Here is a 17,894-nt window from a genome sequence, read left to right as displayed (position 1 = left end):
AGTTGTGGGAGGGAGGATCATCCCATCTCTGTGACATTGTTGTTTGCCTGACATGAATTATATGTTCTACTGCATATTAATATGTTATGGTATTTGGGCAATAGGCTATTTATGATTTAATATTTCATCAAATAAAAATTATTCAATTAAAAAATAATACTTTTCACTATTATATATCAATCTTCATTGTCCTTGGTGAACTTGGAGTGTCACATATAAATCCCTGTCGTCATCTCAGTAAGAAAAGAGCAATGGTTTTAAATTTTTATATATATTTGACAGCTAGCATAACAGCTTGACTAATGTTTGACAGAAAACATCCAAATTACATTATATTCCCCCCATTCTAAATAATAATGAGAACATTTATATGTGCATCCAAAAGAAAGAAACATTTATCAACATCCCAAGTTACAATTGTACATGTAGATATTGAGATGTTTTCTGTATTCATTACCAGAGCAATAACTATAAACACCCAAAGAGTTTTTAATTGTTCCAATATTTTCTGAATTTATTATACTTCCTGAAAAGTCTTTTTAAAATTGCGGCAGAATATCTGTATGTTATAAAGCGTGTGCAACTATTACAAAAACAGAACTGTCACCATGGGAAAAAAAAAGAAAATCATTATAATAATGAAGCCCACATAAAAATCCCGAACCAATGGGGGAGAAAGTGGTGATTTGTTCTAGCCAATCCCAGGCGGAAGGTGGAGAGACGATTTTAAAACTCCAACTCAAGTTGCTGTAACGTGTAGCTGCTCAGCTCACATTGTGAACTACAACTTTCACGACCGCACACCCAATGACAGCCTAGGAAAACAAGACAAACAAACAGGAAAGCTGAGGGAAAACAATGGACTTGTTCTGAGTGAAACTGTTTAAGGATTTTACTGTGGCGCACTGTGCGTGAGAAGCGCACTGGCCACTTTTACTGAGCGCTCGAATCCAGTGGAAAAGTTTGAATATTACTTTTAATCAAAGATTACGTTTTCGGATTTTCATCTCCAAAGGACTGAAGAAATAATGTTAAAAATGACAGAGGAGCATGAGAAGTGTGGCAACGACCAACCGTGCAGTCCAACGGGGACAAACAGTTCTATGTCCCAGGATGAGTCGGACTCCGATGCACCGTCCTCACCAACTGGCTCCGACGGCCAAGGATCCCTGCTTACCGGTTTGGGCAAGAAACTGGACTCCGAGGATGACGACCGTTTCCCAGCCTGCATACGGGACGCCGTCTCTCAGGTCCTGAAAGGATATGACTGGTCCCTGGTGCCTATGCCCGTGAGAGGAAACGGATCCCTGAAAAGTAAACCTCACGTCAAGAGACCCATGAATGCGTTCATGGTCTGGGCGCAAGCGGCCCGCAGAAAGCTGGCGGATCAGTATCCACACCTGCACAATGCAGAGCTGAGCAAGACGCTGGGAAAACTTTGGCGGTAAGGAAATTGTATTTTATTACCGGAGTAATTTAACATTATCAGAAAAATAACTGCAAAGACACTAACTGGGTTTGCCTAAAGATTTAAGCATGGAGACATCCATTCTCAAATAATGTTTTCAGCTGCAGCAATGATATAAATATATACAATTCACTTTAATTTTTTGCCTTTTGCCTTTCTTAAATGATTTACAAGAAATGTTAAAAAAAATTGCATTTTGTCTTCATCCCTTACTAGTAATTAATAGCTCTAAAAAACTTTATGTTCAAGTGTGTGTGTGTGTGTGTGTGTGTGTGTGTGTGTGTGTGTGTGTGTGTGTATTTGTTATTAGAATTATTATTAATCTTTGCTTAATTTGACTAAATATTTTCTCTATATTTTTTTCACTATAGCTTGCTTTCAGAAAGTGAAAAGAGGCCATTTGTAGAAGAAGCAGAGAGGCTTCGGGTTCAGCACAAAAAAGATCATCCAGACTACAAGTACCAGCCACGGCGACGGAAGAATGTGAAACCAGGCCAGAACGACTCAGACTCAGGAGCAGAATTGGCACATCATATGTATAAAGCTGAACCAGGGATGGGAGGACTGACAGGAATGACCAATGGTCACCACCACTCTGAACATGCAGGTACGTTGGCAAAATTTCCACAAGAAATAGAGAACCAACAACAACTTCTGCCAGAGGTTTCATTTTGAGAATTGAAAAGTTTAATGATGGGTTGTTTAATTGTTTAAATAATTTTGTATTTGAAGTGATAAACCCTCACAGTGCATTTCTAATAAAATGTTGTTGTTTTTTTGTTCAGGGCAGCCCCATGGTCCACCTACACCACCCACTACTCCCAAAACAGACCTGCACCATGGGGTGAAGCAGGATCTGAAACATGAAGGCCGTCGTCTTGTTGACAGTAGCAGGCAAAACATTGACTTCAGCAACGTAGACATCTCTGAGCTCAGCACTGATGTCATTAGTAATATGGAGACCTTTGACGTTCATGAGTTTGACCAGTACCTCCCACTCAACGGCCACGCCTCAGGCTCCACCACCCTGTCCTCAGATCACAGCCACGGGCAGACTCCAGTGCCCAGCAGCTCTTACACTTCCTCATACAGCCATGCAGGCAACAATGGGTCCACGTGGAGCCGAAAGAGTACCTTGTCCTCCTCCTCTCCCTCCAGCAGTGAGATGGGTCAGCACCGTCTCCATATTAAGACAGAGCAATTGAGCCCCAGCCACTACAGCGAGCACTCCCATGGGTCACCCTCACACTCCGATTACGGCTCCTACAGTAGCCAGGCCTGTGTCACTTCAGCCACATCAGCTGCCTCAGCTGCAGCCTCTTTCTCCAGCTCCCAATGTGACTATACTGACCTTCAGAGCTCCAACTATTACAACCCTTACTCGGGCTACCCTTCAAGCCTCTACCAGTATCCCTACTTTCACTCATCCAGGCGGCCCTATGGTAGCCCAATCCTTAACAGTTTGTCCATGGCTCCTGCTCACAGCCCCACTGCCACCAGCTGGGACCAGCCCGTCTACACCACACTGTCTAGACCTTAAGGGGACCAGAGACAGTCTCTTCGCACCAGAGACTCATTCAGATTGATGCACTATTAATGAAGGAAGTAAGGAGCAGGTGGCGAAATTATGTAGAGGCTACCTGCGACCATTTGAACATGAAACACGCAAAAGAAAAAGTGCCTGCTGATTTTATACAAAGTTATATTGTTGCAATGAAAACACACTTGTACAGACTTTTTACACAAAGAGAAAATGTGTTGTTGGTGAACCAGCCTCCTCTATGAGGACATATTGCCTACGCCTACATCCTGTACATCCCCCTTCTTTCCAGTTTAAGATTGCACATGTGTGCACACTTGAAGTAGATCAGAGGCCCGTCACTGAATTGGGCAGGATTGAAACAGTTTGGCCATACTCTGTTTTGAAGCAGATACATTGAAGAATGTAAACAGGACCAATTTTGTGAATTTGCAGAAAAAATTTACATTAATGGCCAGAGCTATATTGCAGCATACTATTTGCATCAGTGGATCAGTCTTAAATAAATGGCTCCTATGAATCTAGTGTTGTTTTGGATTTAAAGTCTTATATGTATTTATATTCATGCATTTTTGCTTTTTGTTCCTAGATGAACACATGTAATGTGGGTTTGGTTATTTAGAGTACTGTTTGGCTTTTAATGAAACATGATAAGTGAAGAACAGTACAAATACAGTGCATTTGATATTATTGCGTTGAAGACCAATTTCGAGAAACATCTCCATTCCAAGTTGCAAGCAAAGAGACAGGACCAACAGACTCACACAGGACAGAACAGGTGTCTGAAATCTATGCTTGGCAAATTGCGATTAGTCATGATCTAGGGTTAAAGGAAATGGGGTAAAATAACACCACACACTCTGAGTGACATGTCAGCTGGACCTCCTGTATATGTCGATGGACAGCACAAAATATGTGTACATTTGTGCATCCGTGTGTGTGTGTGGCGATAACATGGCATCACACATACGAATGCATGTGTGAGCCCTCGGGATTGAGACACATATCTCATGACATAATATACACCCAAATGATACATAAAACAACTTTTTTACTGAAATTATCTTCAAACTTTGTTCTTTATTCAAAGAAAAGTGCTTAGGGTTTTAAAGTCAAATTAAGTGTGTGAGTATTTGCCCATATTTATGTCATCAGCCATCAAGTGCCAACTCACTGCTGCAGTCTTGCATAAAATGTTTTTGTGCCTTCTAATGCTTATTGTCAATATTTCAACATGAAATAGAATTATTAACAAATTTTGGGCAGCACACAATCAAGTAATCCATACCAGAGACTTCGACAGTTAACTTGCTCCTGATTATGTCCTTAATTTGATATCATTCCTTACAGCCTTGGTTTGTAATGTTCTGTGACATGCTGTATGAGAAATGTACAGAGCACCATGCTCCAAGTTTTGTCCACAGGGCTGTGTTTTGTATGAATATGGTGTATCATATTGAGAAAGGCTGTGAAAATGATTGTTGTTCTATTAACGAGAGTTTCACTCACAAATACTCAGCTAACTGATTTGCTGGCCTTTTTTTAAAAAAAAAAATAAAAGATGCTTTATCTTGATATTTCTATTTGTCATTCTTATTTGCACCAACAGTTATTTTAACTTGTGCATTTTTGTTCTTAAGTATATTTGGAAATAATTTGTGGCAAAATGCAAATAAATAGAATTAACTGAACTGAAATGAGCAGTGTTGCTGCGTTTGCCATTGTGCTTGATACCAACTGTTCATTTTAGTCTCCTTGTCTGACATCTGTACTGTGAGCTACAACTGTGAGGAGATAAGTGAGGCTCCTAGAGAATTATTATTTTCCATCTGATCTCTCTGAGTAATTAAACCTTCACAGCAAATTTAGTTAGACGCTGCTCCAACTGGGTAGTTGTTTAAGTTTTTATCGAATTATTATTTTGTCATAGATCAGATGAGATTTCCTTCTGAAATGTCAAACGCAAAAATGCAACATGCTACAGAAAACAGCTTTTTATCATTTTTGGTGCCACTTTCTAAACTTTTCCGACCTTACAGGGTCTTTGGTTGGCATTTCATGCATCTTTGTAGATGCATCTATCAAAAAAAGTAGAGTTCATATTTTTTCATTAAACCACCAACAAGATAGGAATGAGGAGAGTCCTATCTCCTCTGTTCCAGTGGGTAGAATGCTCAAGTTGGCCCTGGCATGCATGCCAAGCAGTCGTCCCTAACCAGCCCAGGGAGAAGCCAAGTGCCAGGGCCGCGCTGCTGAATTTTAATGATTCATTATGCTGCGGAGGGGCCCCATTGTGTCCCTTTATCCGGGGAGCTAGAAAGGAATTAATTGGACAGAAAATGGAAGGGCAAGGAGAACTGACAAGCCATTAAGAGGGTCCTGAATGGACGATTAGATGCACATGGGGGAGGATTTCTCCCCTCTCTCGCAGTCTCATATCACAGCACTCTACAAACAAAAAACAACAAGAACAACAACCACAATGACCACCAGACCAAACTGCAGAAATAATATCAGCGCACATAATCTGTAGATAATAAAAGAAGATAATACCACAGCAGATGGGGTGTGGGTGGCTCAAGAACGACTTGTTGTTTTTCTTCCCTCAAACTCTTTTTTTTCACAAGTGTTTGCCAAATACTTTCAGGAGGAACTCTTGAGAAAGAACAGGAGTGAATAAAAGTGAGGCAAAAAGGCTCTTCGGGGTGCTTGGGTCCTGTTTCCCTGGAACTTGTCCACAGTTCCTGACTGGGGCCCTTGAAAACCCTACTGTAAATAGCTAAAAAAAATAAACTGCAATGGGGAACTTTGCTGTGAGTTACATTAGCATAGTATACTGAATGAATGAATAAATGAATGAAGGAAAGGCAGAAGGAACATTTTTACACTGCAGCTGCATGTATTGATTTATAGGGTTTTGCCATTTATAACTGGGAAGATGTTTAAATAGACTGCAACACTAGAACTCAAAATCCCCCAGCAGCACATAGATGCATAGTTTGTTTCACACACATTCACATATATGCAAAAAGTGGAAATGAAAATGTAAAAAATAAAACGCATTAATTTTAACCATGCTGTGTTGAGTCTCTGCTGCATTCCAGCTGTCACATTTATTGTTGATGGAGGGAAGCACATTATATTGGCTGATGTGGGAGTCATGGTCTTGGACCCAGAGGACATGAGGGGAAAGCAAGATGAACCCAGAGAAACTGGTGCTTCCACCACCTCACCACATCCCATTGTTAGGAGCAGGATAACTTGTCTGATAATAGTCTCATCCTGCCAAATGAGCCTGGCTGACTCAGGGCATATTTCGTGGAAAAAAAGAGGGAGCTGGGAACTGTGAAAACCCTAAGAATGCAAGGCTGATTTGCAAGGGAAATGAAGTGAACATAAAGCATGGTTATTGCCTGCCGCTGAATTTGCCCAGCCTCATTCCACTTGATGTGCTAAGGTTCTTTAAAGTTGTCTGTATCTTCAACCTGCATTCAGCTTGTGTCTCAGCACTGATGGCGTTTAATTTTACTTAATTAAAGTCACAAAAAATTATGCATTTTTAATGTTTTTTACTGTCCATTGAGTTCCCCACAAGTTAAGTGCAATTATCATTCAGCAACTCTCTTTCATTTTGTGTCACTGTGAAATTGGCAAAACTGAGTATTTGCTTCTCTTTGGATTGACTTATAATGACATACAGCAGGTTTGCAAGAAAAGCTGTTGTACCCGCTTGTTTGCTACAGTATCTTACACTGCTTCCAAAGCAAACACATTCAACTAAATTTGAGCTGCTCCACCCAAGTAAGTGAATTCCTGGGGCTTATTTTGTCATGTCTCCCTGTTACTCTCACCAAATAAAGGAGTCTATTTTATAATTGGTGTCTCCTGTGTTTGCTGGCATGACCAGGCCAATCAAAACAGGGTGGCAGACAGAACCAACATTGACTTCCCTGATTCCTCATGGATGGGCCCGCAGAGAGAACAAGTAAGAGAGATATCCTGCCAACAGTCAGGCTTTCAAAATGCCACTGAATTGATGCTGGCTCCACCAAGGTCACCGAAAATTGCCCAGCAATACTTACATCCACCAGTTCCTGGGACGACCCATTCATAAATTTATCTACTTAACCAAACGATTGAGAAGAAAAACATAATTTCTTTCAGACACGTGAAGTTTCAAATACAAAATGAAAAGGTTTTCATTTAAATGTCTATAAAGTTGAGCTTTGATTGTACATAAAGACTGAAATTTTTCTTGGTAAATAATTTGGAAAGATCAATAAATTAAGCTCTTTGAAAACTTAGTAGTCATGAAATTTAAAATCATGTGCTTCAATCAGTTATGAAAAATAAAATATAAACATTCTGAAGCAAACATGTCCCAATGGAGTACTGATTATGGTTGTTTACTGAAAAGACAATCAGACCTGGGTCTAAAAGTATTTGCAAATAATTCTCAGTGTCTGTTTCAATCTGCCTGGAGTGCCAGATGGGAGAGATTACTGCACTAGGGAAAGTCAGAGAGTGTCAAGTTACTTTCACTAGTTTTCTGATTAATGAAACTTTCTGGTATTATAAATTTCACATTCAGTTAAAAAACACATTTAATTGCTATAAGACTATCTGAAAGGTTAGAAATTATTCAAATAATAATAAATATATTACTAAAATTGGGTTTTATCAGCACTGTATAATTTTAATAGTGGTATTGCTCACCACAGGTGTAGTATTGTAAAATTTAAAAGAAAAAAATGAAATAAAGATAAAGATACAGCAACAATTTGACATCTGGTCATGTTCTGTTCCTCAAGCAGTTGTCCACAGTCTTTCACTTTCTTTTTTCATTTGTTCTCTCCCTTTCACTTTTCTTGGCACATCTCAGTTGTGAATGGGGTGGCAGCATAGCTGCTCATCTTATTTCCACAGCTTTAAGACTTGTTGATTAGTAACTGAGGCAGTGTTTTCATTGTCACAGCTTTCTGCTTTTGTTGAACTGTGGCATGGTTCCATTGTCATGTACTTTCTCCATCTTTTCTTGAAGTTATCTTATCTCAGCCTTTTCCCTTCACACTTCATGCCTCCCTTCTCACAAGAGTGAGTGTGCTGTCCCATTTCAGTCACACTGGTAAGACTTTTGATGATTGCTGATTTTTAAAGAACTTCAAATCACCTAGTACTGGATGGTAAAGTATTCCACACATTTTGCATAGGATGCCACCAAGAATTTTAAGACAGCAATTATTTACATTTTTCTACAGTGTAAGCATAAGTAAGGACTTCAATCTTTATTTTAACATTGCCGTGTCAATGGGGGAATCTCTTCTGTCTGTAATTAAATGTGATGAATTCGCATTTTTTTGTCTCCTACCCTACACACACTCATATTGTCCCCCTGCCCCACAGCCCTCCAACACCCACAGAAGTTGCCCCCTTTTGTTACCAATGAAGCTGAAGAGAGAGAGAGGCTGAACCACTAGCACATAGAGTCCTGTAAGACCCCGGAATGTCGAGTGTGGGAGGAACATTTGCCACAAAATTTTCAAGCTATTGATGAAAACAGGTGGTAGAGTTATAGGGACAAAGCAAAAAGAAAGAGTGGAGAAAGAGGGAGGAAGACATGAAGACACTAAGAAGAAAGAAAAAAGGGTCAAGAGGAATCAGAAAGCTGGAAAGTCTCAGGTAGAAAGAAAAGAAAAAAAACTCTTGTTATTTGCAAGTCTACTTGGCAGAAAGTGCAGCGGGGACAGCAGGACCAGAGTTTGAAATGTTGCTTAGTGTTGGCAGAGCTGTGTGTGAGTGCTCTCTGTGGGAGCACCAAATCTTGTCGCCCAGCACAACATGGCAATTCAGACACAACAGCAGAGACCATCAAAACCCACTGCTGCTGTGTATATATAATCATGGTAGAGACTGCGATTTGGTAGAATTGGAGTTTCTACCAGTAGAGATTGTGATTGCAGTCTCTACCAGTAGAGATTGCGATCGCAATCTCTACCAGTAGAAACTCCAATTCTACCAGTAGAGATTTGTCAGGGCTAAAGTAAGACTTTTAAGGTTAGGGTCAGGGGTCAGGGCAGGGGTTAGATTAAAAGGTCAGGGTCAGTTAAGGTTAGGGTCAGGGGTCAGGGCAGGGGTCAGATTTAAAGGTCAGGGTTAGTTAAGGTTAGGGTCAGGGGTCAGATTTAAAGTTCCATCTCTACTGGTAGAGATTACAATCGCAAACTCTACTGGTAGAGACTCCAGTCGCAATCTCTATTGGTAGAAACTCCAATTCTACCAAACTGCAGTCTCTACCATAATATACATATATATATATATATACACACACACACACACACACACACACACACACACACACATATACAGTGGGTACAGAAAGTATTCAGACCCCTTGAAAATTTTCCCACTCTCTGTGTCATTGCAGCCATTTGCCAAAATCAAAACATTTAATTTTATTTCTCATTAATGTACACTCAGCACCCCATCTTGACAGAAAAAAAATGAAATATAGAAATTTTTGCAAATTTATTAAAAAAGAAAAAAACTGAAATATCACATGGTCATAAGTATTCAGACCCTGTGCTCAGTATTGTGTAGAAGCACCCTTTTCAGCTAGTACAGCCATGAGTCTTCTTGGGAATGACGCAATAAGTTTTTCACACCTGGATCCTCTGCCATTCTTCCTTGCAGATCCTCTCAAGTTCTGTCAGGTTGGATGGTGAACATTGGTGGACAGCCATTTTGAGGTCTCTCCAGAGATGCTCAATTGGGTTTAGGTCAGGGCTCTGGCTGGGCCAGTCAAGAACACTCAGAGTTGTTCTGAATTCACTCCTTTGTTATTTTAGCTGTGTGCTTAGGGTCATTGTCCTGTTGAAAGGTGAACCTTCGACCCAGTCTGAGGTCCTGAGCACTCTGGAAGAGGTTTGCAACCAGTCGTCCTGTCCCTGCAGCTGAAAAACACCCCCACAACATGATGCTCCCACCACCATGTTTCACTGTAGGGATTGTATTGGGCAGGTGATGAGCAGTGCCTGGTTTTCTCCACACATACCGCTTAGAATTAACACCAAAAAGTTCAATCTTGGTCTCATCAGACCAGAGAATCTTATTTCTCATAGTCTGGGAGTCCTTCATGTGTTTTTTGGCAAACTCTATGCGAGCTTTCATGTGTCTTGCACTGAGGAGAGGCTTCCGTCGGGCCACTCTGCCATAAAGCCCCGACTGGTGGAGGGCTGCAGTGATAGTTGACTTTGTGGAACTTTCTCCTATCTCCCGACTGCATCTCTGGAGCTCAGCCACAGTGATCTTTGGGTTCTTCTTTACCTCTCTCACCAAGGCTCTTCTCCCACGATTGCTCAGTTTGGCTGGACGGCCAGGTCTAGGAAGAGTTGTGGTCATCCCAAACTTCTTCCATTTGAGGATTATGGAGGCCACTGTGCTCTTAGGAACCTTGAGTCCTGCAGAAATTCTTTTGTAACCTTGGCCAGATCTGTGCCTTGCCACAATTCTGTCTCTGAGCTCCTTGGGCAGTTCCTTCCACCTCATGATTCTCATTTGCTCTGACATGCACTGTGAGCTGTAAGGTCTTATATAGACAGGTGCATGCCTTTCCTAATCAAGTCCAATCAGTTTAATTAAACACAGCTGGACTCCAATAAAGAAGCAGAACCATCTCAAGGAGGATCAGAAGAAATGGACAGCATGTGAGTTAAATATGAATGTCGCTGCAAAGGGTCTGAATACTTATGACCATGTGATATTTCAGTTTTTCTTTTTTAATAAATTGGCAAAAAATTCTACATTTCTGTTTTTTTCTGTCAAGATGGGGTGCTGAGTGTACATTAATGAGAAATAAAATGAACTTTTTTGATTTTGGCAAATGGCTGCAATGACACAGAGAGTGGAAAAATTTCAAGGGGTCTGAATACTTTCCGTACCGACTGTATATACAGTGCTTTGTGAAAGTATTCGGCCGCCTTGAACTTTTCAACCTTTCGCCATATTTCAGGCTTCAAACATAAAGATATAAAATTTTAATTTTTTGTCAAGAATCAACAACAAGTGGGACACAATTGTGAAGTGGAATGAAATTTATTGGATATTTTATACTTTTTTAACAAATAAAAAACTGAAAAGTGGGGTGTGCAATATTATTCGGCCCCTTTACTGTCAGTGCAGCAAACTCACTCCAGAAGTTCAGTGAGGATCTCTGAATGATCCAATGTTGTCCTAAATGACTGATGATGATAAATAGAATCCACCTGTGTGTAATCAAGTCTCCGTATAAATGCACCTGCTCTGTGATAGTGTCAGGGTTCTGTTTAAAGTGCAGAGAGCATCATGAAGACCAAGGAACACACCAGGCAGGTCCGAGATACTGTTGTGGAGAAGTTTAAAGCCGGATTTGGATACAAAAAGATTTCCCAAGCTTTAAACATCTCAAGGAGCACTGTGCAAGCAATCATATTGAAATGGAAGGAGTATCAGACCACTGCAAATCTACCAAGACCCGGCCGTCCCTCTAAACTTTCACCTCGAACAAGGAGAAGACTGATCAGAGATGCAGCCAAGAGGCCCATGATCACTCTGGATGAACTGCAGAGATCTACAGCTGAGGTGAGAGAGTCTGTCCATAGGACAACAATCAGTCGTACACTGCACAAATCTGGCCTTTATGGAAGAGTGGCAAGAAGAAAGCCATTTCTCAAAGATATCCATAAAAAGTCTCATTTGAAGTTTGCCACAAGCCACCTGGGAGACACACCAAACATGTGGAAGAAGGTGCTCTGGTCAGATGAAACCAAAATCAAACTTTTTGGCCACAATGCAAAACGATATGTTTGGCGTAAAAGCAACACAGCTCATCACCCTGAACACACCATCCCCACTGTCAAACATGGTGGTGGCAGCCTCATGGTTTGGGCCTGCTTTTCTTCAGCAGGGACAGGGAAGATGGTTAAAATTGATGGGAAGATGAATGGAGCCAAATACAGGACCATTCTGGAAGAAAACCTGTTGGAGTCTGCAAAAGACCTGAGACTGGGACGGAGATTTATCTTCCAACAGGACAATGATCCAAAACATAAAGCCAAATCTACAATGGAATGGTTGACAAATAAACGCATCCAGGTGTTAGAATGGCCAAGTCAAAGTCCAGACCTGAATCCAATCGAGAATCTGTGGGCAGAGCTGAAGACTGCTGTTCACAAACGCTCTCCATCCAACCTCACTGAGCTCGAGCTGTTTTGCAAGGAAGAATGAGCAAGAATTTCAGTCTCTCGATGTGCAAAACTGATAGAGACATACCCCAAGCGACTTGCAGCTGTAATTGCATCAAAAGGTGGCGCTACAAGGTATTAATGCAAGGGGGCCGAATAATATTGCACGCCCCACTTTTCAGGTTTTTATTTGTTAAAAAAGTTTAAAATATCCAGTACATTTCGTTCCACTTCACGATTGTGTCCCACTTGTTGTTGATTCTTGACAAAAAATTAGAATTTTATATCTTTATGTTTGAAGCCTGAAATGTGGCGAAAGGTTGAAAAGTTCAAGGGGGCCGAATACTTTCACAAAGCACTGTATGTACTTTTCACATACACACACATGCAGCTATAGACTGTCGTGCCATGAGGAATGCATTTTCAAATCATGTCTGGGATGCCACATTTTTTCTGATTTCAAGGCCGTACTAAACTGGAACGTACACCACAGCATATTAGATGGCCATTGTAATATTTGCCTATTATACATATGATCAGCAACATATGTCCATCCTCTCACACTTGATAGCATTTGTGGTATGACCAAGAGCAGGTTAGAGAGAGGGGAGAGGAAAAAATAGGGAAGAGTTTGTTCTCCCATGTGGTTTTGGCCCATTCTGAGAGGCTTGGAGTCACGCCAGTCTATCCCTAGTTCAGTCTTTGATATGGATGGGATTCATAACTGAATCTATTGTCACAATGAAACAATATGGGGCCAGTAGGAGGGATGTGTTCTGTGAGGACCTGAAAAGCAAATTAATCAACCAGTATTACACCACCCTCTCTCACCTTATCACAGTCCTTAAACACATTGGAGGATGAGGTGGAGAGACGGGCACTGAGGAAAATGGAGGCCATTCTGACAAACATGGATCATCCACTTCACATCTGCCTCAGTGAACAACGAAACATCATCCCTGCGCTGCAAGACCGAAAGATTTAGGAAATCTTTCTTGCCATCAGCAGTCAGGCTATTCAATTCAAAATTAAACAGATAAGAACCCTGACAACTGAATTTCCCTTCGAGGATGAATAAAGTGATTCTGATTCTGATTCTGACACTGTGAACAGTGCTCCCTGCTTTGGCTTTAAAGCAAGCTATTCGCTGTACAGCAATGACCTGAATGAACAGGTTTCTCATTGTGCAGATATAATGAAATCTTTCCAGAATTCATTCACTCTTTTCTTTCAGTTCACTCCTTCTTTTTATTGCATTCACACATCTGAAGACAATATAGCCTGAAGATCATCAGCTCATTGTCAGCTCTCAGTTGCAACAAAATGACTGTCTCTAATAAATACCTATTTACCTCATCACTATAAGGCTTCCACTTATGCAATGCAAAGCTATCATCAGTTTAGACTCTGTACAGAATCCAAGAACTTGATCAGCTGCATGCAGTCAACAGGCAATCTCAACAGGACCAAGTGAGACTGTTTGTTCATAATATGCACTGTCCCGTCCAAATAAATAAAGCAATGAAATGAAGTGACCACAACAAACACAAACTGAGGTAAAATAACAATGACACTAGCTTTCAACCCTTTTTTGCACCCTTCTGATGGTGTGGTAAGACCCTGTTTTGCTGGGACTACAGCCTCAGTAATGCTGGAGACATGGGACTGAGCACAGATAGTGAGAGAGAGCTTTAAACTTTTAGTGGTCTGGTGAGTTAATTATGGTGGAGCTATGGTGAGAGCAAAAAACCTCAGCGTGGTTGTAGAGGTCACCCACTGCACATTGCTCTGGCGCCTCCGATCCAACACTGGGTCCCTGACCACTGCTTGCTCTCACACACAAGACACAGACAACAAGGGACATAGAGGCCCTAAACTCTAGCTTTAAGGCGTGGAACAGTGTCTGATAATGTTACCTCCGTGCTGGTGACCAGCAATTTGATTTGACTACAGCAGCCAGATGCAAATAGGTGCGGCAAATAATATTTGAACCAGTAGAGGCTGATGATGATTTGAATGAATGAAAATGAGATCAGTGTGTTTGATGTTTGAGGGCAAGATATAAGACAGTAAAAGATCAGGCGAATACAAAATTTTCAGTCATGCTAGCTAGTTACCAATGTGACACTCCAAACTTGGTGCTTTGGGATGTCAGTGGCACAGTAAGGAAAAAATGACTCACTGTATGTAAATGGTCAAAGGTCAAATTTGGATCTGGGAAGGCCAACCTTGACCACAAGCAGCCAGTAATAAAAGACAAAGGTAACACTTGAGTCTGTGGTTTCCATCTCTCTTTTCTCTACTCCCTTATTTCTTAATGTTTGATTTGGTCCTACTCCACCATTTTCTCCCATGTCAAGAATCAACATGACAACAGTTTATGCTCAGCAACAATTACATTCATGATATTTCATATGAAACAATAATGATGTTTGACAACACTGTGTTGATTTTCCAGGAAGGCCAGGAATAAGCACTACTCTAGCACTCTGTAAGAACATCACATAGCCAGAACCACCAGCCTGGATAATCGGTCTGGTGTGCTTTCAAAATCAACACAAACCTGAAATCAAATGTCTGCCTGCTGGAACAGTCATTAAGGAGCTTACTGGTTGTCTATTCATAAAACAACACTCAATGAAAAGGTTCAGTAATACTCTTTAAATCTCCCTTCTGATGTACTATGTGCTGGATGCAAACATTCCCTCATGACCAAAGATAAAAAATCTCCTTTAGATGGCTCCTCAGTTCTTCAGCCAAGACTCAAAAGAAAGGACTTGTTTTTTTCTGCAACTCCCCAGTGTCATCTTACATCCCACTTCCAGTCATACATCACTGCCCAGCTACTTGCATCACTATTTACAAAGAGAAAAAACAGAAATTTTCTATTTGTCTAATTGACAGAGCCACGATGTCACATGACTATGACGTAATGGTCATGTCAGATTTTAAAGGTCTGACACAAACACACGAGACACAAGGACAAAGAGAGGACTGAGCGGAGGCCTACCAGGCTGCAGGGAGAGTGGCGTGCTGAACTTTTGCTTTTTCCAGGAAGGCGAATTATTAATTGTAGCAGCTAATGATCTTGAACTTTGACCCCCTATAGGCAGATTTTTTTTTTTTTTTTTTGCTGGACTGCCCCTGGTACTGCTCAACTATTTTTTATGGTTTAGCCGAGGAGTGAGTAAGAGACAATATGCTAAAGCCTTTACTGAAAAGAAAGAATAAGCTGCTAGAGTAATGTTTTTTTTTTACTGACATGTACTCTGATATAATTCCAAAAAGAGGCTTTTAATTATCTTCCATTTGTGTGATTAGAAAGAAGCCCTCCTTTAACTTTGTTGTTTGGGCAATTACTGATTTTCTTTTTGTTTATTTGATTTAGAACTCTTTATTTTTAGTTGAAAATCTATCACTCTTTATTCTCCTACTATCAAAATTTCAAAGTTACAAGAGAAAAGTTACACACACACAGCTAGCCAGGTAGGATATTTCACTATTTGGCAGTGTTTAAGTGGGGTAGAATGGTGTGCTAGGATTATATGATCAAATGTGAAAAGCGATCTGTAGTTTGGGAGGATGACTTTTTAATAAAACAGACCTTTCACTCGTTTGGGGCATGATATCCCTGAGAAGAGGTGCTCTCATTGCTGCAGGGGAGGTTACTGGAGGTTAGAAATCCACACAATAATGGATGAAGTGAGTGACTGAAATAGGCAAATATATATATATATAATGTCTGAAAAATGAAGCTTTTTTTAAACATGATATTCACACTCAGATTATCTGTATTGTTTGATTAGCATGAGAAATTAAAATATTAATATGAACATCTGATCCAGGCTGCACAGTGAAGTAGTGGTTAGCACTTTCGCCTTGCAGCAAAAAGATCCCCGGTTCAAATCCCGGCCTGGGCCTGGGATCTTTCTGCATGGAGTTTGCATGTTCTCCCTGTGCATACGTGGGTTTTCTCCGGGTACTCCTGCTTCTTCCTACAATCCAAAAATATGCTGAGGTTAACTGATCACTCTAAATTGCCCATCGGTGTGAATGTGAGAGTGATTGTTTGTCTGTATATGTAGACCTGCCACAGACTGGCGACCTGTCCAGGGTGTCCCCTGCCTTCACCCGAGTCAGCTGGGATAGGCTCCAGCACCGCCCGCAACCCTAGTGAGGATAAAGCAGTGTATAGAGAATGGATGGATGTCTGATCCAGTGTTTTATAATATTTTTTAAGTGTGTTTTTCTTCAGATTTAAAGGCAGATTTCTATGCTCTGTACTCCTGGGGAGAGGTACACTGGGCAAGCTTCAGGCTGCTTGACTTCAACACAATACTTAAAAGGTGTGCTAATTCCAGATATAGAATAACTTAAAACTTGTTCTTAGGCCTGCATACTTACCACCACAGGTGTACAGCTGACGTTATTGATGCTACTAGTTACAGTCACAAAGTAATCTACATTTCGGTAAAAAGTTTCATTTTCCCAACATTCTTGACACTTACCTTTCTTTTTCAGTTTTGTTTTCTTTCTAATTCTTGGGTGCATGTAATGGAGGTGTGTGTGTGTGTGTGTGTGTGTGTGTGTGTGTGTGTGTGTGTGTGTGTGTGTGTGTGTGTGTGTGTGTGTGTGTGTGCGTGTGTGCGCGTGCACACATGTAAATGTAGCCGCTCTTCCAGGATGAGACTAATCCCAGGGTGGCAGGAGTGGAAGGAAAGCCAGCACATGTAAAAATCTTTCAACTGTGGTTTGCGATGTTTAGTCTTGCTTCATCAGTACTTCTTGAATCCAGTCCAGAAAAGCTTTCAATCGCCCATAATTCTAGACTCCCTCTGCATCCCGAAGCCGAATCACCCTCTCTGCTCAGTGGACCACACTATCACTACTTCAAAAAAAGCAAAATGTTCATCAATATGCAATGCTGATTCAATCCAAGGTAAAGTGGAATAACCTCAGGTTGTTGCCCTACATGCACTTTCCAAATATCACTCATGATCTTTCATCACAAGGCACACTGGCACCACCATGACTAAAGTATAACTTGCTTTTCAATCCAAATTCTCTACTGCTTTCCCCACCTCCTTGTCTCATATCCCCAGTTCTCCTCTGAAATTTCTCCATTGCACCTAAATTGACAGGTAAAACAAGCAGCATTCTGGCAGGATAGCTGAGGGAATTTCCCCTGAATTTGTGGACTACAGTCCATCTCTGCCAAAATACAACCCACAGCCATATTATAGCATCAAATTGCACATGAGAGGGAGGAAAGATACATGCATATTACATGTTTGTTGAAAAAAATATTCAATACATATATACATACCTTGAAATTACAAATCTAGTTTCAGCTAAGCTGAATTAATTTTAGATTTTGTTTGTTGCACAAATGAAAGCAAGGGGATATCTATTTTTTTAATTCTTAATATTCTAATTCCTTTGTTGTGTGTGCATATATGAATGAGATCCTGAGGAGGCAGAAGGACAAAACTCTCTCCGTTCACTTCCATTGCGTGCTCTGTACCTTCAACTATAATAACACTCAGTGGCCAAACACAGGACAACTGCTCAGCACAGTAACAACTTTTGCTTTCTTGGCCACTGCAGCTGTCTGGTCACCCAGGTCTTTAGATCATAACAACAGCTGAGGTTCAAGCACTTTACTTAC

The 17,894-nt window shown here is 40.8% G+C and overlaps 1 protein-coding gene across 1 annotated transcript; it reads left to right on the top strand.

Moving 5' to 3' along the window:
- The first annotated feature begins 742 nt into the window (after positions 1-742).
- On the top strand, positions 743-4,583 carry LOC110966744 (SRY-box transcription factor 8). Its single transcript, XM_022216188.2, has 3 exons — positions 743-1,444; positions 1,840-2,075; positions 2,254-4,583. Exons 1-3 carry the CDS (start codon positions 1,029-1,031, stop codon positions 3,006-3,008), a joined length of 1,407 nt encoding a protein of 468 aa, XP_022071880.1. The 5' UTR covers positions 743-1,028; the 3' UTR covers positions 3,009-4,583.
- Positions 4,584-17,894: the final 13,311 nt, after the last annotated feature.

This window comes from Acanthochromis polyacanthus, chromosome 21 (assembly GCF_021347895.1).
Source record: "Acanthochromis polyacanthus isolate Apoly-LR-REF ecotype Palm Island chromosome 21, KAUST_Apoly_ChrSc, whole genome shotgun sequence".
NCBI lineage: Eukaryota > Metazoa > Chordata > Actinopteri > Pomacentridae > Acanthochromis > Acanthochromis polyacanthus.
The sequence above is the reverse complement of the archived record's forward strand: the minus strand, read 5'-3'. Positions and strand labels throughout refer to the sequence as shown.